A 22,705-nucleotide genomic window follows, 5' to 3' on the forward strand; every position below is an offset into this window, starting at 1 on the left:
ACCTGCACTTGTCTTAAAATCTGAATACATCATTCAAACATTCAGGTTGGTTGTAAAAATTATGTGAACCCCTAGGTCAATGAGGTCAACAAACCTAATTAGTCAAGAGTTGGCAAACCTGGCATCCAAATAATGAAACGAGATTGGAGGTGTGGGTTAGAGCTACCTTGACTTATAAAAAGCACTACAAATTTTGAGGTTGCTATTTACAAGACGCATCTGTTGACGTGAACCATGTCTCACAAAAAAGAGATGTCAGAAGACTTACAATCAAGCATTGTTGCTTTGCATAAAGCTGGAAAGGGTTAAAAAGTTATCTCAAAGAGCTTAATAGCTTCATCTGTCCACAGTTAGACAAACTGTCTATAAATGGAGACAATTTAGTACTGTGGCTACTCTCCCTAGAAGTGGCCGTCCAGCCAAGATAACTCAAAGGGCACACCGCAGAATGCTCAATGAGGTAAAAAGAGCCCTAAAGTGCCATCAAAAGACTTGAAGGAGAAGGATGAAGGTTAACATCTCTGCCAAACACTTGCCATCATTGAGGGAAAAATGTATTCCCAAGGTTATGAAGATATCCTACAGTATAATGTCAGGGTGGTTGTTCAGCAGCTGAGGCTCAGTAGAAGTCGGGTGATGCAGCAGGACAATGACCCTAAACATTGAATTAGATCTACTACAGAATAACTTCCACCAAATCCACCATTTGGAGTGACCCAGTCAGAGCCCAGACCTTAACCCAAAATAGATGCTGTGGAAATAAGTCAAGAGAGCCATTCAAACAAGACGTGCTTCGAATATGGCTGAGCTGAAGCAGTTCTGTATTGAAGAATGGTCCAAAAGTACTTCTGAAACACTTGGTTGAAGTTGTTTCTGCCATAGGAGGAATGACCAGTTATTAAGTCCAAGGGTTCACTTAATTTTCCACATCACTGTGAATGTTTGATGGTATGTGTTAAATAAAGACGTGAAAGATAATAGTTGTTTGTGTGTTGTAAACTCTAGCTCATTGTGTTACTTGAGATCCCATTTTTTGACTAATTAATGCAGAAAACCAGCTAATTCCAAAGGGTTCACATACTTTTTCTTACAACTATAGAACTTAATATACTTTGTGAATGAGGAAGGAATACCTTTGACTATCTCATGTTACAAAACGTCTTGATAAAATTAAATAATCATAAAAACATTCCACTTTGAAAAGGATTTATTTTAATTTGGACACCAATGTTTGACAGTGGTCTAAGGCAAGACACCATTATACAACAACAACAACCTAGAACAATGGTTCACAAGCCTACCAAGTCAATACATTCTGCTCGATACAATCTCCAAAATGTATTTCATCATTATGAATGTGAATATACAGTAAACTCTAAAATGATTAAAGCGACAACATTTGTTTTCATAAAGAATAGAATGAAATGTTAAAGAGTGCAGAATTGAAAAGGGAAATCTTCCAAATTATTTTATATAACATTATAAAATCATATTTTCCATAATAATTCTTAATAATGATTTAAACACACTGACCAGCAGAATCTGACTTTAAATTGATTTAATGTCATGAATATGAAAATAAATATAATCTAAAATAAATACAATATCTTCTGTTTTGGCACTGATTGTCAACGGTTCTAGTTAACTATACCCACATCTTATATAATACCAATCTTTGAGTTTATTTCATTTTATAACCTATAATGCAACGTATACATGCTTATATGTTGTCTTGTGAGCACAAAAGCATTTCAAAATCAACAAAATATCATCACAAAAAAATCTTCATCTGGCCACAGTAAAATGATTAAACATCGGCACTTGCAAAACATTTATTTGGCCTTCAAAGGAAACATGAATTTCCAATAGTGCTAAAATCAGATTTGATTTCAAATATAGAAGGTTTGTGTATTAAAATATAATAGCTGCTGAAAACTCAAGTGAAGGGTCACTTTTTTGCCCCTTATTATAGTTGCAAACTAGCATAAACTATTGGAATTTCCTTCTCTAATAACAATAGAGATACTTAGATATATGTAAGTTAAAACATACATATATATTGTTAAGAACCTATGCAGTTATCCAGACTGTTAACTGAAGTATTTCCCAAGTGGAAAAATATCTTATTCTAGAATGCCGGCTTATTTTGATTTCCAAAGATTCCAGTTTTTTCTAAAACGTGTGTAAAACTACTTTTGTGTCTCGAAACTTTCAATACCTACATTTCCAATTCCATTTACTAGTAATGATACTTTTCAACATCACTACAATATTAAAAGATGGCTGTTAGCACAGCACTGGGAATATCCATGACACATCCATGCAGAAACATAGACACTGTAATAAACACTGACAGGCTTATACTCTCACTCGCCTAACCATGTAAACAGTGACAGCACACCACGTGTCCTAGGGCTAAATAGTAATTGTACAACATATCCTAAATGGGGCACAAACTACCAATCCAATATATTACTTCTGACGACATCTGAGCCCTTAACAGAGCCCGGTACACAATGTGACAACCAGACACTGTGACCCCTGAGGGGTGTGATTTGGAGACAAAAAGACAAGGTGAGAAGGGGAGAAATGAGAGAGGAGAGGACATAGAAAATATGGAGATTCTGAGACATGGGGGAAGAGATGGAGAGGAGACAATAGATTTTTACCATGGAGGATAAACCCTAGTAAGCCCTAGACAACAAAGAATATCCTAGGATTCCTACCACAAGTACAGTAATGATACAATACTTGACACAAACCAGATTAAAGCTCAGATATAAAAGCCCTTCTTTAAAGTCAACATGAAATCAAAACTGACCCGATGTCTTTCCTGGTCTTAAAGGGACAGTTCACCCAAAAATGAAAAGACTTGGAATGGCTTGGACTGCTGCTTGAGTTGTATGGACCACTTAACCATGGTACTTTTTTGTCCCTTTTCAGAGATTGAACTTGTGGCTTGTACATTCTGTCTAGCGTTCCTATTTGTGTTCCCTAGAGGAAAGAAAGTCCTACGGTTTGGTACGAAATGAGTGGGAATAAATAACTTTTTTGGGGTGACCTATTACTTTAAGGGGTTTTCAATGCATTGACAAACAATGCATTGACAAAGTGATCGGATGTCATTCATTTGCGAGGGTTGCCCATTTGAGATCAGATGCAACAGTTGAGCAGAGTTCAACTTTATGCAAATACACAGCGAAACAATGTAGCAGCTCACGGGATTCACTGCCTGCACGAACACCTAATTGCAACCAACAGTATCCTCCAACGATTTCATCACTGTCAGTGTGAACATACTCCATTAGTGCACTGTTTGTTACGTGAAATTACTTTCCGCCACTGAAGCGACTTTCCAAACATCACCAAATCCTCCTTCCGATTCATTTGGAATTATATCACATTACGGATGTGAAGTGAGTTGCAAATGTCATTTCATGTTGACTTTAAATTTGGCAGGTCAAGGAGCAGGACGTTACTTTCAAATTCTTTTCAAGGACATTAACCATAGGAACACGAATGCATGGTAGTCACAACTTCGAGAATAATAGACTTCATAATGGTCCTAGAAGATTACAAGATGCAACTGTTTAAGATAAACATGAATAATATCCAAACGGTAGTGTAGCTGAAGTGTTGTGTTAGCTAAGAGTCAACGAATGTTGGCCTGTGTCATCCCTTTATGTGTCTTTGCCTTTCAAGGACCTGAGGAGTGTGGATCTGCATTTGCAGAGCATGTTGTATGATGTAATCAAATGTACCCTCCCTGTTACAACAAGGTAATGACCAAAGAATTTCACCTTTAGCAGGGAATTACCAATGTTCTTATGTGGCCAAATGTCATGAAGTCTCGAGCTCTGTTCCAAACCCTAGTGAGTTACCATGCAAGATTATCTGTAGTCCTGGACTGTCGTCTCAAAAATATCAAACAGCCTAAATGCTCATCAGCCTTAATATCATCAGACTAAATGCAATGGTAGTAGGAGGCTTAAATATCAAGGCTATGGAGGCTAAGAGTCCCATCATACACTATGTGATTGTCTTTTAAATCTGTCAGCTCTGATTGGCTCAAAACCTGCATACTGAAGCTGACTAGCCCTGATTGGCACCAACTTGGCTCGACTGAATATCGAGTCTAAAATCTGTTTAACTTGTGTAGTGTAATCCAGACTTAAAGCTCACAGATGATTCCATATGAGTCTGATCAGATTAGCATGTTGTCTGATGTCAGAGTCTGATGTTAGCATGTTGCTAAGTTAACAAAATAAATATATAGCACACACAAATATTGCATGAAACCGAGTGATTTTTTTTATCAATGTTTCACAGTGTTGAATAAAATAGAAGTATAATCGGCATTTCTCCTGCTTCATCTGCCATCTTAGATGTATTATTTTATACATTGCTTGCTGGGGTTCACTAATAATATCCATGAAGGATATATGCACTACTGCCTTAAGCTGTGGTCACTCATACCTTCACATGGCGAAATAACGTGGGCAAAGATTTACATTTACATTTATGCATTTGGCAGATGCTTTTATCCAAAGCGACTTACAGAGCACTTATTACAGGGACAATCCCCCCGGAGCAACCTGGAGTTAAGTGCCTTGCTCAAGGACACAATGGTGGTGGCTGTGGGGATCGAACCAGCGACCTTCTGATTAACAGTTATGTGCTTTAGTACACTACGCCACTACCAATCCAAAGAGGGCGTTGGAGGATGTTGAGCACGTGTTAAACCAGCCAAAGTATCATTTATATGGGAACTGCCTCTTTTTAATGCAGCACTTTACACACTGTAAGACTTAAATTATATCCTTGTCCATTGTGAATATTCAGTGTTGCTCTGTACAAAGCTCCGCTCACACAGAGGTCACTGCCAAACAAGCAAATTCCTATTGGTCAACACGGCCAATTCGCCTGAACTCACCAAGCTTGAACTCAACGTGAAATCTGCAAGGGGAAATTCCCATTGAAATGTGATAGTGCCATTAGAATTTGGCGAATGAAGGCATAACTTGTCTGCCTTCTGTTTAGCTTTTACTTTGGAATTATGCTTATGATGCCTAAAAATGCTGTCTATGTACGCAGCTCACAAGTGTTTGGAACAGAGGAAACCCATGCTGTACTAAAGAGAATCTGCTTCAATAAATATCAATAAGAACCACATGTGTTTTCTATTGTGCATTAAACCCTGATAGATTCTGGAAATAACTTCCATATGAATCGATTAAAAACATTAATATTATGCAAGTATAATCAGAATTATTTCTTTGTGTTTCAGGTTTTGTCTTGTGCAGTTAGATAGAGAAAGACAGTGTGTGTGAGAGAGAGAGAGAGAGAGAGAGAGAGAGAGAGAGAGAGAAATAGAGACATTTTTACATCGAATGAAAAACAGACATAGACAACAATTTAGTTTGCCCTCTTGTATTTTGTTGGAGGGATCCACATACTAAACGCTTACTGCTACCCTGCATATAACACAACATCTCCAAAGAACATCACAGGACTGTAAATGTACAACAACATTATAGATCCAGCAGAAACCTGCCACCACAGCCTCAAGCAAATTGAATCCTGCAGAGCAAATGGCGTACTTAGCTAAGGTTCTGGCTTGGCTGCATCTATTCCTGAGTTAGAACTTTCATCAGAGGCCACAGGGTCATCAGAGGTCTTGTTCAGTTCAAGGGTATCACCACTCTGCTTGCAAGAGCTGGAATGTGGCAAGTTGTCTTTGGAATGTGGTTCATTCGGATTAGTTGGTTGCCCTTTGCTAGGTTTGGCGCTCCATTCACTGCTCTGTCGCTCCTTAACCACAGGGCTAGAGGCGCCAGAGTCAGCCTGCTTTACCTCGTCTTCAGATGTGAAGTCAGAGCTGTCTGATGGACTTAGATCTACTGCAGCGGATGCTGGAAGTTGAATCTAAGATGATATCAGGAAAAGTATGTTAGCTGGACAGCATCAACCTCCTGATTCAGTTATCTATTTAATCAATTTAAAATACCTAAGAACAGTTTTATAGTGCATAATGAGAAGTGTTGACGCATGGCAATATCTCAGCTGGAAAGCTATGAAGCTTTACCAGTAACACGCTACTTTTTACATCAAGTAGTGATGCAGCCAAGTGAACTGAGGCTAGGGGTTTCACTATTAACCGCAATTACAAATGTCATGGTTAATTTAACCATAAGAGTTTAGAATCTATGGTAAAACATTAAATGTTTTCTTTTCACATGGCAAAAAAATTCAAATAAACTAAAAAAAATATATATATATATATATATATACACTCACTGAGCACTGTATTAGGAACACTATGGTCCTAATAAAGTGCCCAATGTGGTCTTCTGCTGTTGTAGCCCATCCACCTCAATGTTCGAAGTGTTGTGCATTCTGAGATGCTATTCTTCTCACTATAATTGTACAGAGTGGTTATCTGAGTTACTGTAGCCTTCCTGTCAGCTCAAACCAGTCTGGCCATTCTCCGTTGACCTCTCTCATCAACAAGGTTTTTCCATCCGCATAACTGCTACTCACCGGATGTTTTTTGTTTTTGGGACCATTCTGAGTATATTCTAGAGACTGTTGTGCATGAAAATCCCCAGAGATCAGCAGTTACAGAAATACTCAAACTAGCCCGTCTGGCACCAACAATAATGCCACGATCGAAATCATTGAGATCATAATTTTCCCCCATTCTGATGGTTGATGTTAACATTAACTGAAGCCACTGACCCATATCTGCATGATTTTATGCATTGCACTGCTGCAATGATTGGCTGATAAGATAATCGTATGAATAAGTAGGTGAACAGGTGTTCCTAATAAAGTGCTCAGTGAGTGCATAATATAAAGTAGTTTATTGGTGTAAACCTAAATGTGAAAATCTCTTGCGCTTGTACCTGGCTGCAGGTACTGCAGCTGTTTCTATGGTTACAGACGGTGTCTGCATGGTGCTTGGCCAGGTAACGCAGACTGAAGGTACATTTTCATTCCACATGAAACTTGGGCTGTACACAAACTTCAAAATAAAACAGAGGATCTACCAGACTCATAATCACCGAAAAAGCTACCTAGATCGGCTGTTTAGGAGCATTTGAATGACCAAGTGTTATTGAAGACATCGGATGTAAAACATGGCGACAGAAATCAAATAAAGGTACACATTCTACAAATGGGACAGAATGTTCCACTAGTCATCCAACAACCAACTAGTAAGTTTAATAGTTTAAGCTGTGGTGCGTTTAAAGTGATGAATTGAGAAATGCAACTTCTTGGAACATTTAGGCGTGCCGAGAGTGCGCTGTGATTTTACTACAGTTTCAAAGTAGCTTCCCCAACACTGGAAATTAGTACAATAGAGTTAAGAGCAAACGATATTTACCTGGAATGGCTCAGTAATGCCCACAATGGAGCCCATATTGTTGCTATAATAACCCAGAATGTAGTCCCCAGAATCCTTTGGCAACTCCTCCTCTCCAAAATTCACCTGGAGATATCAAGTAAAAAACAACTAATAAAAATGAAGAAGCTGATACGGTATTTTCAATAAATGGTTTAGTGAGCACAAGTGGTGGATATTCTTAAAGGGATGATTATTTTCATCCAACAAAATGTATTTTGGGTTTCTCCTTACTTGGTGCTCCTGTCTCAGGAAATCAGACTCCTCCTGTTTGGCCCAGATATAACCTACGTAGTCTTTATGATGTTTAAACCCAACCTATAGAAGTACATTTTTGTAAAGAATGCTCAATCAATCATATAGCTAGCTGATCAGAATTAGCTTTTTAATTTGGAACAAATATTACAACTTAATGTTGATTAATTAACCTTGTAAAGCCCAATCCAGTCCCAAGAGCTTCGAGAAAAGTTGGGAGCCACCTTGAATGTGGCTACTGCATCAGATATCTCCGTCCATTCATCCTCCACAATGATTGTTACCAAAGGGATGTCCACTTTATATGGGAACTGCAAAAACCATTGTATGATAAACATAACTACACTGTACAAATCTGCCATGAAAATTAAACATGTATGTACATTCAAGATATTGTAACTCAACACCCTCCTAAAAAAATAAAGAGTTTTACAACTTAACACTAAAGGAGAACCTTTTAAATGGTTCTTGGTTTCATGGTTCTTCAGTGAACCATCTATGTACAGGTGATTAAAAGCATTACTTTTCTTTATGAACAGATGATCGAACCAATGCACTGATGTGAAAAAACTATACTGTAAGATTAAGAACATGTAAGGAATCAATTATTCCAACTCAAGAACCCTATACAGTGAAAAGGGAGAAGAGGGTTCTATGCTGAACCTAAGGTGAAAAGAACCATTAGCTGCTTTTCCACTATCGGCCAGTGCAAGCCAGGGCCCTCGTTTGGCCCGACAGTGGAAACGCAGCTATTGAAGTACCTTCGTATTTAACCTATAAAGCCCAACGTATTATATTTGATACATGATTTTCGAATGCCTCTACATCATCAACATAATCAATACTTTGCAGGACTTGTTGTATACAATATAATATACGTTTACTGCCTCTTGGTGAATTATTCATGCTATTAAGGAAGTAGAAGGGCTAAAATAATTTCCAACATGACTGATTTCTTATTGTGATTCACATGTCTTTTTGCTGTGGAATCTTTGCTTATTTTGATAAAGTAACAGTAATAATAGCATTTATGTTGGTACTGATCTTTCAAAATTATTATTTACTGGATTGAAGCAATTTGTGCTTACTTGAGATTTTGTACATTATTTTTATAGAAAAATCGTGTTGAAAATGTATCAAATATGATACCTATGAGGTATAACTATTTCTACAGCTCTCCATCATTGTTACATTGCATATACAGTATATAAAATATTACGCCCACCAAAATAAAAAAAATACAGAGCTTTATATGCATATTTATATCATTAGAAAACAGATTTACGTTACAAGCATTTTACCTTTCTAAAATTATCATTACATCCTAATGTATCAAATATGATTAAAAAAAACCTCATAAGCCAAAAAAAACAATGTATGTATAGTATATGTTTCGGTTAGCGACAATTTTAGCAAATTTTGAATATAACTCAAAATTGTTTTAATCTTAAATGTTATGTTTTATCTGTTCAACTGTTCAAAGCTTGTAATTATTTCATTAAAATTAGATGTTGAAGATAACATTTTGTCAAAGCTTAAAATAATAAAAATAATCATGTCACTACTGAATCATTATTATATGTTTTTGTTTCAGTAGTGACAATTTTAGCAAATTTTAATTTTAGCTAATTTTAGCTTAAATAATCATGTTTTAACACCTGTACCAACATAAAAATATAAAATTTTAATTAAAACACAAAAAAAGTGTATTTAATTGTAGAGAATCTATGTTTCGGTAGTGACAATTCTTGATGTTACACACTGATTTTTCATACTTTAGAGCACATTTACTTCCAAATTATGGGATCGAACTACTCACTATACGGCCACGATGGGCAGAGTTGCAGTCTCAATTCCTGGTCAAAAATGCAGGGGTGTGGCTAAAATCAGGCTCAACCAATGAACTAAAATATTTTGTGTTTCGGTAGTGACATAAAAATGAGGGACAGCATTTTTAAATAAAGTTTAATTATTTAAACATTAAACCATCAATTGAAATCTAAATAATTTCCTTTAACTTTAAAAGAAATTAAAAATATCTTTAAAAAAAAACAACATTGAACATTGAACATGAAAGAAGCAAAGACGAGTTAGGCATGTTGTTGTGCTGACCTGCAGAGTGAACATAGAGGACACAGGCTTGTGGTCACTGACGGTGTACTCCATGTGACTACGGTAAAAATGTTGGGACACACGGGTTCCGCTGGTTAGGCCCGACAAGGAGCTGCGCTTGGAAGTGCTATTGGTGACAGGAGCCATCGGCCTCAACCGCCAAAGAACACGATCAGTCCATGCTGGTTTACGCTTTTTCCCACTAAAAGATGAAGATAAACTTATGCAACAATGCAATGTATAATGTTATTGCCTACGTGTAACAATCTGTATCCATATTAATGAACAGAACACTACAGATTAGTAGAAATAGTAGCAACGTTTCCATGATCTTTCAGAGCTCACAGTACCTTCCTTGTTACAAAAAAGACCATCTTTTGAAATTGCATCTGTAAAAACGACCTGTTCTGAAATCTGTGATTATGTGATGCCACACTCGCAATGGTCATGAAATAATACACTAATTTAAAACATTAAATTGTCTGAAAATTGTCGGAGTCTAGGTCCTTTTCGTCCCACTGAAATTGTTTATAGTCATGATTTTAAATGAAGGAAAGACAGACCTCAATTCCACAAATCTTTGCAATTACCTTGTGTCATATGTGTCTGTACCCACATCAAATTTATATGTAGGAGGAAATTTAAGTGGCCCCTCGTGGAAGCCCTCAAGCACAGGCTCACTGCCTTTAGCCATGTTAAGCTACAACAGACAGAAAGAGGTGTTTAGCATCAACACAAAGAAAACAGAGCAGTCTAAAGAATATACAAAAATATGAATAGCAAGTTTGCATTGTCATTGTCATGACCTAATGAAAGATGCCTAAATACCTCATTTAAAGGATGACATATTTTCACAACATTTACACCGTGCTGTTGTTTAAAACATCTTTGACATTTAGAAGGAGTGGAGAAGGTCAAAGGTTCATAAAGGGAGCACTAGACAGTGTTTTCAATATAACTATATGCATGTCTCACCTGGTCTTTTTCCAATAATATGGAGAGTTTGTTGTTTTCAATAGCTCCTTTCACAACCTGCATGTCCAGGTCCGCAATTCGGAAGTTCAGATCTCCAAACCAGAAAACCACACTGTAAATATTAGTCCAAGAATGAAATCTTAGATGTTTGAATATACATTTTTGAATATCAAAGGCTATCCAATAGTCACAAATAAAGTTACAGACTCACAGAAGATAGGGGCTATATCGTCATATACTGTATGTACAGTGCATGGTCACACGAGTTAGCAGGAGAAACTAAATAATTTTTCATCGTTCCTCCTCAAGCAGTGGTGCTAAACTGGTTGGTCGTCACCCCCCCCCCCCAAAAAAAAATCACAGACAGCAAGAATAAAACAATGCTAAATGCAAATAATAAAAATGTAACTAACCATATAATGTTAGTTGCATTAGATAGGATAGCAAAATAAAAAGGCTTCTCAACTTTTATATCTTTTGTTGTTAATGTCAAAAGCTGTGTGTTAAGTTATTTTGAATGAATGAAATTAATTAATTAATTAATTAATGTTACATTTATACGTCGCTTTTTCTGACACTACACTCAAAGCGCTTTACACAGTGAACAGGGGACTCTCCTTAAACACCACCAGTGTGCAGCATCCACCTGGATGACGCAACGGCAGCCATAGTGCATCTATTGGTGGAGAGGAGAGAGTAGAGTGATACAGCCAATTAATGGATGGGGATAATTAGGAGGCCATGATTGAGAGGGGCTAATGGGGGGAATTTGGCCACCCCTACTCTTTACGAGAGGTGCCTGGGATTTGTAATGACCACAGTGAGTCAGGATGTTGGTTTAACGTGTCATCCGAAAGATGGTGCTTTTTTACAGTGTAGTGTCCAGGTCACTGTACTGGGGCATTATGACTCACACAGACTGCAGAGTCAAATTAGGCATACGGACATGGACCTGCACTAATCATCTGAAACAATGAACAAAACTACACAATATAGGACGATTGAAAATAGGAAAAATATTCATCTAGCCTAAGGGTTCATTTGGCATACCATTGGGCCGTGCAGTTCATGATAATATTCATAAATGAACAATTTTTCTTTTCTTTTAAGGACATTTTTGTTTAGTTTTGTATCATAAATAATTTTGGTACTGTGTTCCAAATTGATCTCCAAAGTAAAATCTAAAAACCAGATGAGAACCACTAACCTAAGGGATCACTTATATACTGGCAACCCCTGCTGGTCAGATTTACTAGCACACTGAAAAAAGGGACAGCAGCTCTACTGAAAATACTAAACCAGTACACTTGAAATCTTAAAATAAAAATGCATTACTTAATACATTTATGTTTAAGATGAGAATATAATTATATTGCGTAAAGTCCAAGTGATATTCAACACAATCATTCAAAATTGATATGATAGCATTGCTATGAAATGTTCAAATGGATTCAGACTTCTAAAGGATTGTGTTCACTTAACATGATTTTTAATGTATGCTCGGTTAACTTATTTAAAATGAGCTAATGCAACACAATTCTTTATTATGTACAATCCATCTATGTACACTTAATCCAGTTGTGTTGTGACTATGTGAATAATGATGGTTGCATTAATGTATTGCAAAATCAAGGCAGGGGATTTCCAGTTCCCAGCATGCTTTGCAGAGGTCTGGTTTGGGAGAGTCATTTTTACTTGTTATTTTTGTGTATTTCTACACAATTAAAACAAGCAAGAGACATGTTAGTGTTTAATGTTCTGTTATTTGGGGATTTAGAGGACTTTCTGTCATGCACAATCATTCTTTCTGTCAGGTTACCATTCTGGAGAATAGTGGGGCTAATGGTTAGATCGATGTTGGGTACATTACTATTAAAGAATTGCAGTGTGTGTTGCTTTATTAAGCAAATACAGAGGGAGCATCAGTATAAGTTTTTGAAATAAATTTAAGTAAAGTTAACTTAATTTGAATTCCATATAAAAGAAACGGAATAAAAACTTGAGTTAACCCAACAGATTTTTTTTTGTATATAATAAAGGCAGAAAACATATTGGCTCCTTTCATTTACACTTTATTTGTGTGGGAATGAAAAAGGATTACACTGACAGTATTTACATTAATATGTGGTTATATGTATTGCTCAGAGGTTGCTCTAAAATTCTTTAGATGTGTGTTTGAGTCTTACTCGTGATCCAGGACACCCATAGCAGCTTGACCTTCAAACTGTTGCTGTTGCAGAATGCTTTCAAAATCCTCCATGCGCTGCTCTGTGTTCTCCATGTGTGCGGGCAGGTGACAGTTTAAGAAACAGATCGAATGGCCAAAGACAGTCATACGCACACTTACACCTCCTTTATTACCCTGCAAGAAATGAGACAAGCCGAAGGAACATGTTATGTCATGCACAGAGCTTGCTCTAAAGATTCCTTGAAAGAAATAATAACAGATAGGCCTACAAAAGCAGCCATTCTTGGCATATATTAAGAGTATAAACCTTTAAAATGATTATAGATGGCATAGCTCAGATCATTTGACTTTGTGGTATCTTGGGAAATGGAGGCACATATTACACTACTAGAATCAGAAGAAAAAGAAATCTTATATTTCAGCTTAATATGAAGATACAACTACGGTTGAACACAGAGAAATCTACTGAGGTTCTGTTAATCAGTGATCGTAACACAATTAAAGAATGAACCAGCACAGCAGAACAGAAATAGTAACTAATTAATCAAAATATGGAACAGGTGTGCAGTAACCATGGTGATCGGTCATTAGAATTGAGACCTCTGGACTGCTAACTGCAGATTTATACAGAGAAACATGAGCTTGTGTGCTGAATCATGAGACCAACTAAGGGAATGCCAAAACTGTGTTATATCTTTTGAGAAATATATCAACTGCTCAAATATACAATCTTTACGTCAACTGTTTTATATCATCTCAAAAATAACATACATCCTTCTAATTTTATATTCTGTGCATAATATTAAAATACAGTATAAATATATAGGGTAGATAGTTGTCAAGTGAGATTTAAATAAAAGAGGCAATTTCTGTATAGCAACATATTTTAAAGTTTGGGCTAAAATAAGCTTTTTAACATTTCCACCTTTAGTGCCCATAACAAAAGATCATTGATCATAGTTCATGGAACACGTGTAGACATTTGTGACAACTTGCCTTGATATGGGGTAAGTTGTCATGATGGAACCTGACAATGAAACCATTCTCTACTTTTTAAAGCAAAAATTTGAGAAGTATTAATCAAATCACACCATTAATGAAATCACACCATTGTTGTTTTGATTTTGAAAGAAAATAAAATAAAAATAAATAAATAAATATATATATATATATATACATACACCCTGACAATTCCTGAGAACACAGTTCATCCTTTTGGTTGGAATCTGCCTTCGCTATATAGTTATATAGAATGTATGCCAATGTAGTTGTTTGTTTGCAAAAATATGATGATTTTAAAATTTTCCTAATTTGCAAAATTACAAAAAATTATTCTAATTTGAGAGGGGTTTCAACTAAGCGTTGACAATTTCCCTCTGTGATTTGGTTAATTGTATTACTGCATTTTTCTGTGTTCTCAGACATATATATTAGTGCTATATATAGCATAATTGATCAATAATTTGATTAATTGTAAGGATATTGACAATTATACCATGGTCTTTTCAGAAACTCGATTCTGATTGGCTGGAATGCATGCACTTCAAACTGTTGAATGCACATGTAGTTCCAGTCAGTTTTAATCACCGTTGCAAACACATTAATGCATTGTTTGTAACCATAGCAACATAACATTTACAGAGCAAGCAGAGTGAACTATAGCAATTGAAAACATTTCCTTACCACTTTCCTCAGCATAGCCAATATAATAGAATTCAGCTTGTTTTGCATGGAGGGAGAGAGATTGACATCAGGACCTATTAAATGCATCTTTCGCTGTCTGGCAAGGCGATGCAAGACGATTTAAACTGTAATGTGTTGTGTATATTATGTTTCTGTGCTGAAATGCCATCTATAGCCACTAGAGGCCCCCCACGCTCACACATCTCTGACTCAAAGCTGAAGGAGAAGCGAAGTTGTTTACGAAAATTTGCTATTTAATTCATTCAGTCAATCCAGTCAAGTGTAAACTTGATGGATAGCATACAGATTCCTCAGGTCAAAATCTGCTGGTTCCAGAGTGTTATGAATGGTTTCTCTCTTTTTCTCGATCACACACACGCACTACCTGGTTACTCCAATGCCGAAAAGCAGCACATCCTCCGTTGCTAGTTCTAAAGCGATGTTTTCGAACTTGCAACGAAGGCTTGAGCTGCATCAAAGCTAGATACACTTGATCAATACAACAGTTTTTATATTATCTAAAATATCTGTGGGAAACACCCTCACCCCCCCTCCACCTCTCCTACACACACACACACTCCCACACATACATACACGCATTACGCACACACTTACTCAGGTGCGAAAAACAGATCCCTCCTGCAGTTGTTAAGGTTTACATCAGAGAAGCTTTATACATAAATGGCAACACTCGCTGCTGCTGAGAAGTGCAAAGAGAGTCGTTTATTTTTCCTTATTTCAGTAATCTGGTCATGCACTTCGTTCTAAAACGTAACATTGTTATTATTGCTTTTGTAGTTTTTTTTTAAAGTAAGAGTTAAGTTTATTGTTACGATGCTGTCGTTTTATATTCATTAGCTATTCAGCACATTATTAATAATTCACTAAATTCAGCAATGCTCTGCTTGAGATATCTAATGCAACCCCTGTAACAGGCTCTTGTAACCTTTCATATCTGCACACGAGGATTCATTTCTCAGCTGAGAAATATTCAGATACAGAAATGTCACCCAAAATGATCGTCACATTGACGTCAGAAAGGGAAAGTATCAGATTGTATCCGAAAAACAACATAAAAGGGGTAAACACAGATGCTGTACCCAGATACCACCGAGTCCGGTGCGTGTGGTCTGTGTTTGAATAGCTCGCAGGAAAGGCAGGTGATAGTACTTGGCAAACACGAGCAGCAGCATTCCCTGCATCCTTTGAGATGTGACCTACAGACACAGGGAGAGAGAAAAACAGGTGTCTCAGTGAACAGTGGATTGGAGAATAAATTGGGAAAAGAAAATGTTTCATCCATCAATAGGTGTTTTCTTGAGCTTTAAATGGATCTGGGTAGTGTATAGATGCAAATATACCATAGGCTCCTAATACTATTCTTGCAGTATGCAGTAAGTAAACTGTGTACACTATGTCATATTTAGTACAGAATACCCAGACTACTATACCCTCAAATGTACAACTAGAGCACACTGTTTGCAATACTGCATCCCACAATGCATCTAGCTATATGTCTGTCTGTCTGTCTGTCTTATCCAACCATTAAGACTTTATAGGTCTTTAAGTATTCAAACTAGTCCTAAATAATCTTTTAAATTGTTCAGACAAGGCTTTGTTAATCCAACAGCAAAGTTTGTCTTGTCAAAAACAGGATTCAGTATGCAACAATAAACATTTCAAATAGTAGTATGCTACATTATCACATGACTTCATTGCTAATGCATGTTTAATGCAGCGTGTGGCGTTATCATCTTTGAAATAAACTGATTATTTTGCATTCATCACACTGGAAATGGATGGTTAAGTCAAGCGCATTCCATTGTCGCATGTGATATTGTATGCAGTGTTTTGGCAAATGTGGTAGGTCATCCGGGAATTCTATGCATACAGAAAAATGTGCAAACTGTACAGAGTAAACATACTTTAACTGCAGAAATTGTCAAAGTAGTATGGTAGTATGCTATCCCAAACAAGTGCTTGTCTGGGGTGGAATGGAATTTATAAAATTGCTAACTGTACAAACTGATCACATTGTGATTTCGGTGACAGTAGGTTGAAAGTTCGGCTACTAAAATTGGTCTGTGTTTGCCAAATTTCAAACTTCTGTCCCCATTGGCTGTAGCTGGAAATGTCCAAATGCAAGTTGTATTTTTAGTTGTAAATGGTGAAAAATAGGCATGCAAATTGTATTAATTCTACCCCCTAAAAATGTAATTTTAGAGTGAAAATACAACATCCAAATCACAGTCTTCACTGTTTATGTGTATGCAATTACTTCCTGGTTTTCATGGTTCCAGAATCCGTGTCTCGGTGTTAACGCAATTACTTCCTGTTTTCCATTGACCAGAACCAGTGTTTGAGTAAACGCAACAAATTCCTGGTTTCCATGTGACCAGAACCCATGTCTCAGTGTGAACGGGATTACTTCCTGGTTTCCATGAGACCAGAACCCAAGTCTCTGTGTGAACAAGTTTTTTTCCTGGTTTCCATGGGACCAAAAGCTGTGTCTTGGAGTAAACACAATTACTTCTTAGTTTCCATCGGAACAAGTTCAGAGTCTCAAAGTGAACGCAATTAATTCCTGGTTTGCATGAGACCAGAACCATGTTTCAGAGTGAATGTGATAAATTCCTGGTTTCCATGGGACCAGAATCCATGGGTGCTTCCCAATCAGAAGGCTGCAGCCTCGTTAGGCTGGATATCTCGACTGCCACGTCATCAAGCACAGCTGAAGGCCGCCTCAATTGTGAGGACTATTGGAAGGCAGCCTCGTTTCGCAGCCTTCGTTTCCAATATTTTGGAGGATGCATTGGGTGTATCCTTTGTGGCCTTACGTTTGGCATGTAGCTTGTAGTGTATCTTGCTATTTTCTCAGAAGTGTAGCTTTTAGCTTAGCTTAGCTAGGTTTTCTTTTGAGAAGTTTTTAGTTTAGCTAGCTAATTTTTTAGTAGCTTGCCCAACACTGCCATAACCCATGTCTCAGAGTAAACGCGATTCATTCCTGCTTTCCATGGGACCTTAACCTGTGTCTCGGAGTGAATGCAATAAGCTCCAAGTATCAGTAGTGCCACAGGGAAAGATGAACAAGTTTAAATTGATGCCAAAATGCAGATGACGCTTATCAGTTAAATGATATTGATCTATATGAATTTCACTCCACAAGACAACACAGCAACCTGACACAATCCTTCACACATTTGTATTTGAGATTATCTTTTGACAAGGAAATAATGTCAAATAGAAACAGACAAGAGTCTAACTGTAAGAAAAAGAAGCTAAAAATGAGCCACATGGCAAAGATAAAGACCACCAAAGACATTTTTCAACCTCAGCCACTCACACAGTATTACATAATGTGACTGTCACGGTTCTTCGATCCGTGTGTTCATTTTGTCATCTGTTGGTGTGTTATAGGTGCGGGGTGTGTGTGTGTGTGTGCGTGCGAGTTAGTAGTGCTTGTTTGTTGCTTAGCACCAGCTGATTACTCCACTGCCGTCAGCTGCTATTAATTGCTACTGCTTGTTAGCTGCCTTTATCTAGCTGGAAATTGTCATGCATGGTGTCGGTTCGTTATTCATGTTTGTGTTTGTTACCCAGTCTTGTGTCCTAGTTCCTTGCGGGTGCAACCCGATTTCCCCTTTACCTCCAGTCTACTGAGGACTCCTCTAGGAGTTGGGTTCCTGACGCTGACCTGAGTTTGCGCTACATTTCAGTCTGCTTATCTCTTCTCGAGATTGTCACTTCTAGAGCACCCGCCTACTCGCGGCCGTTGAAGTAATTCCCTGTGCTGTCAGTCTTTAATAAACTGTTCACTTGCACTTGGATGTGAGACTCATCTTTGTGACAGAACGAACCGACCCGGAAATGAATCCAGCAAGTGTGACTGAATTGACAGAGATTCTGTCTAGGAGTGAGGCTCGTATGCAACAACAGGAGGAACAGGCGGTAGCCACGGGTCGCGCTATACAGGCGCTGGTAACCCAGGTCTCCGAGTTAACTACTCAGTTGCAACAGCTGAGAACCGAGTCGACTTCAGTGCGTAGTCAAGCAACTACACCTCCACCGGCCTCGGTCGGGCAGACCATTCGAGCCAGTGAACCACGTCTTCCACCTCCAGCGTTTTATTCTGGTGAGCCTCAATTATGTCGCTCCTTTCTGGCGAAGTGTTCACTACACATCTCTCTTCAACCCTCTTCTTTCCCCACTGAGGAATCTAAGGTGGCTTTTGTTATCACACTTTTATCGGGAGAGCCGCGACTTGGGGAACTACTGTGTGGGAACAGCAACTTCCTTGTTGTGACTCGTTTGATAGTTTTTCACGCGAACTCAGAAAGGTCTTTGATCGTGCAGCCTCCGGTAGAGACGGAGCGCATTCTCGCGGAGTTGCATCAAGGAGATCGTCCAGTCACGGACTATTCCATTGAGTTCCGCACCTTGGCTGCGGAGTGTGGCTGGAATTCGGAGGCTCAATGGGACATGTTCTTACACTGACTCTCTGAGCACATCAAAGACGAGATCTATGCCTTGGAATTACCCACGGGGGTGGATAAACTCATCGACCTAGCCATTCTGGTGGACTCGCGACTACGACGATGGGGACCACGAACACAGCGAGGTTGGCCGGTCACTGCTCAGTCTAATGTATCTTCTTCTGCAGTGGAGACTGCAGACCCTTTTTCAGCTCCTGAACCTATGCAGATGGGTAGATCTCGCCTATCACAAAGGGAGAAGCAGAGAAGGAGAGAGAGAGGACTGTGCTTATATTGTGGAGCCGCTGGCCACATTGCTCTCCAATGTCCAGTAAAAGCCAGCACCTGCCAGTAGGTAAGAGGTTACTGACGGGTGAATCTGTTTTGACTAAATCCCCTTTTTCTGCCACTCATCTCACTGTCAGTTTAAAACTTTCTGCTCAGAGCGTTGACTGTGAAGCTCTGATAGACTCGGGGGCAGAGGGTAATTTTTTAGACTTTAACTTTGCTCAGAAACTCTTGATACCTGTGAGGACACTCCCTCAACCCATTTCTGTAGTTGCGCTTAACGGCCAACTGTTACCCTCTGTTACTCATTCCACGGCCTTAGTGAGACTCGTTACCTCTGGTAACCATTCAGAGGAGATTAAGTTGCTCTTAATCCACTCTCCTTCCGCTCCTGTGGTACTTGGCCATCCTTGGCTGGCACTCCATAACCCACATATTAATTGGTGCAGGAATTCTGTATTGTCTTGGAGTGAATATTGTCATGCTTCTTGTTTAATGTCTGCATGTTCTCCAGTGTCTTGTGTTATGTTTCAGGATGAGCAAACGGATCTATCTAACGTGCCACGTGAGTATCTCGACCTAAAGGAAGTGTTCAGTAAGTCTCGGGCTGCTTCTCTCCCTCCGCATCATCCCTATGACTGTGCCATAGATTTACTGACAGGTATGTCTCCGCCGAAAGGCAAGTTATACTCACTTTCCATTCCGGAAAGGGAGGCCATGGAGAAGTATATTTCTGATTCTCTAGCCTCTGGGTTCATCCGTCCCTCCTCTTCTCCAGTGGGTTATTTTTTGTGGGTAAGAAGGATGGCTCTCTGCGACCTTGTATTGACTACCGAGGGTTGAACAACATCACGGTAAAGAATACTTATCCTTTGCCGTTGATGTCTTCGGCCTTCGAGAGGTTGCAGGGAGCATCCATCTTCACAAAATTGGATTTACGCAACGCTTATCATTTGGTCCGCATGAGGAGGGGGGATGAATGGAAAACTGCTTTTAACACCCCCAGGGGTCATTTTGAATATTTGGTCATGCCGTTCGGCCTGTCTAACTCCCCTGCGGTTTTCCTGGCACTCGTTAATGACGTGCTGAGAGATATGGTAGATCAGTTCATATATGTCTACCTGGATGACATACTGATATTTTCTTCTTCTCTCCAGGAACACGTTCAGCACGTCAGGCGAGTGCTCCAGAGACTGTTAGAGAATGGGCTTTTTGTCAAGGCGGAGAAATGTTCGTTCCACGCTCAGTCGGTTCCAGTTCTGGGTTATATCATCTCCTCCGAGGGGGTGCGCATGGATCCCGACAAGGTTAAGGCTGTGGTGGATTGGCCAACTCCAGATTCCCGTAAGGCCCTACAGAGGTTTCTGGGGTTCGCCAATTTTTACCAGCGTTTCATTCGCAATTTCAGCCAACTAGCCACTCCTCTGACCGCCTTGACCTATTCCAAGACTACGTTCAGGTGGTCTGATGTAGCTGAAGCTGCATTTACCAACCTCAAAAGCCACTTCATTTCGGCTCCCATTCTTATAGCCCCTGATCCTTCATGTCAGTTTGTGGTGGAGGTCGACGCGTCAGAGGTGGGGGTAGGAGCGGTTCTTTCCCAACGCTCGCCCGCGGACGACAAGATGCATCCTTGCGTGTTTTTTTCTCATTGTTTGTCTCCTGCGGAATGTAACTATGACATTGGTAACAGAGAACTGCTGGCAGTCAAGTTAGCGTTGGAGCAATGGCGTCATTGGTTAGAGGGTTCAGGGGTACCCTTTATCATCTGGACTGATCATAAGAACCTTGAGTATATCAGATCAGCTAAACGACTCAACTCCAGGCAGGCTCGTTGGGCACTTTTTTTCGGTCGTTTCGAGTTTTCCTTGTCATATCGTCCGGGCTCCAGAAACATCAAGCCCGATGCTTTATCTCGCATTTTTGATCGTTCCGTTCACCCGTCTACTCCCGAGTGCATTTTTCCTGAGAGACTCATTGTCTCCACACTCATTTGGGAGATCGAGTCGAAGGTCCGTGCGGCCTTAGAAGGGGTAACGCCTCCGCCCGGTTGTCCACCGAGTCGCTTATTTGTACCAGAAGGGTCAAGGTCCGACGTAATCCGGTGGGGTCATTGTTCCACTATAGCATGTCACCCAGGAGCTAATCGCACCAGTTTTTTGGTCAGGCAACGATTCTGGTGGCCCTCTATGGCTCGCAACATTCGGAGTTATGTATTGGCATGTTCGGTCTGTGCTCGTGGTAAGACTTCCAATCGTCCACCGGATGGGTTACTCAACCGCTGCCTGTCCCTTCTAGACCCTGGTCCCACATCGTGCTAGATTTTGTCACTGCCCTCCCGCCCTCCCAGGGCAATTCGGTCGTTTTGACCGTAGTGGACTGGTTCTCGAAGGCGGCCCATTTCATTCCCTTGCCTAAATTACCGTCTGCCAAGGAGACAGCGGTTGGTGTTATAGATCACGTCTTTCGATTACATGGCCTCCCGATAGACGTGGTCTCTGACAGGGGTCCCCAATTTTATTTCCAAATTTTGGAGAGAGTTTTGCCGCTTACTGGGGGCGAGTGTCAGTCTTTCTTCTGGGTTTCACCCTCAGAGCAACGGGCAGACCGAGCGTGCCAACCAAGACTTAGAGAGAGTGTTGTGATGTTTGGTTTCTCAGAATCCTTCCTCCTGGAGCCAGAAACTCTCATGGGTGGAGTACGCACACAACTCGTTACCAGTGTCATCCACGGGCCTATCTCCATTTGAGGGTAGCGTAGGGTACCAGCCACCTATTTTTCCCAGTCTGGAATCTGAAGTCGCGGCCCCCTCTGCTCACGCCTTCGTCCAGAGGTGCCACCGCACTTGGACCAGAGCCCGCGAGACTCTGCTCCAGGTGGGGGCGCGCACTAAGGCTAAGGCCAATCGCCACCGGTCAAAGCCTCCCGTGTACGTTGTGGGTCAAAAGGTGTGGCTTTCTACTAAGAATATTCCTCTCCGTTCTGTGTCTAATAAACTAGCTCCCAAATTCATCGGCCCGTTCACTGTCACCAAGATCATTAGTCCGGTGGCAGTCCGCCTCAAACTTCCTCCAGCGTACAGGAGAATTCACCCCGCCTTTCATGTCTCCAAATTGAAACCGGTTTTTCGGTCTAACCTTAATCCGCCGATGCCGGTTCCCCCACCGCCGCGACTCGTAGACGGGGAGCCTACATATTCAGTTAATTGTATTCTGGACTCTAGACGGAGGGGATGCGGTTTCCAGTACTTGGTGGACTAGGAGGGTTACGGTCCGGAGGAGAGGAGTTGGGTTCCTGCTAGGGACATACTGGATCGCTCCCTTATCG

The 22,705-nt window shown here is 39.7% G+C and overlaps 1 protein-coding gene across 1 annotated transcript in view; it reads right to left on the bottom strand.

Annotated features, from left to right (window-relative positions):
* Positions 1 to 1,189: 1,189 nt before the first annotated feature.
* Positions 1,190 to 22,705, bottom strand: part of LOC127626127 (inositol polyphosphate 5-phosphatase K-like) — a 39,065-nt gene continuing 17,549 nt past the window's right edge. The window contains exons 5-13 of the mRNA XM_052101705.1: positions 15,719 to 15,835; positions 12,934 to 13,109; positions 10,748 to 10,859; positions 10,363 to 10,472; positions 9,773 to 9,974; positions 7,834 to 7,971; positions 7,640 to 7,723; positions 7,388 to 7,492; positions 1,190 to 5,925 (exon numbers count right to left, since the gene is read on the bottom strand). Of these exons, the coding sequence (XP_051957665.1) occupies positions 5,605 to 5,925; positions 7,388 to 7,492; positions 7,640 to 7,723; positions 7,834 to 7,971; positions 9,773 to 9,974; positions 10,363 to 10,472; positions 10,748 to 10,859; positions 12,934 to 13,109; positions 15,719 to 15,835 (1,365 nt within the window). The 3' untranslated portion in view covers positions 1,190 to 5,604. The remainder of the gene's footprint in view (positions 5,926 to 7,387; positions 7,493 to 7,639; positions 7,724 to 7,833; positions 7,972 to 9,772; positions 9,975 to 10,362; positions 10,473 to 10,747; positions 10,860 to 12,933; positions 13,110 to 15,718; positions 15,836 to 22,705) is intronic.

Source organism: Xyrauchen texanus, chromosome 3, assembly GCF_025860055.1.
Source record: "Xyrauchen texanus isolate HMW12.3.18 chromosome 3, RBS_HiC_50CHRs, whole genome shotgun sequence".
Classification (NCBI taxonomy): Eukaryota; Metazoa; Chordata; class Actinopteri; order Cypriniformes; family Catostomidae; genus Xyrauchen; species Xyrauchen texanus.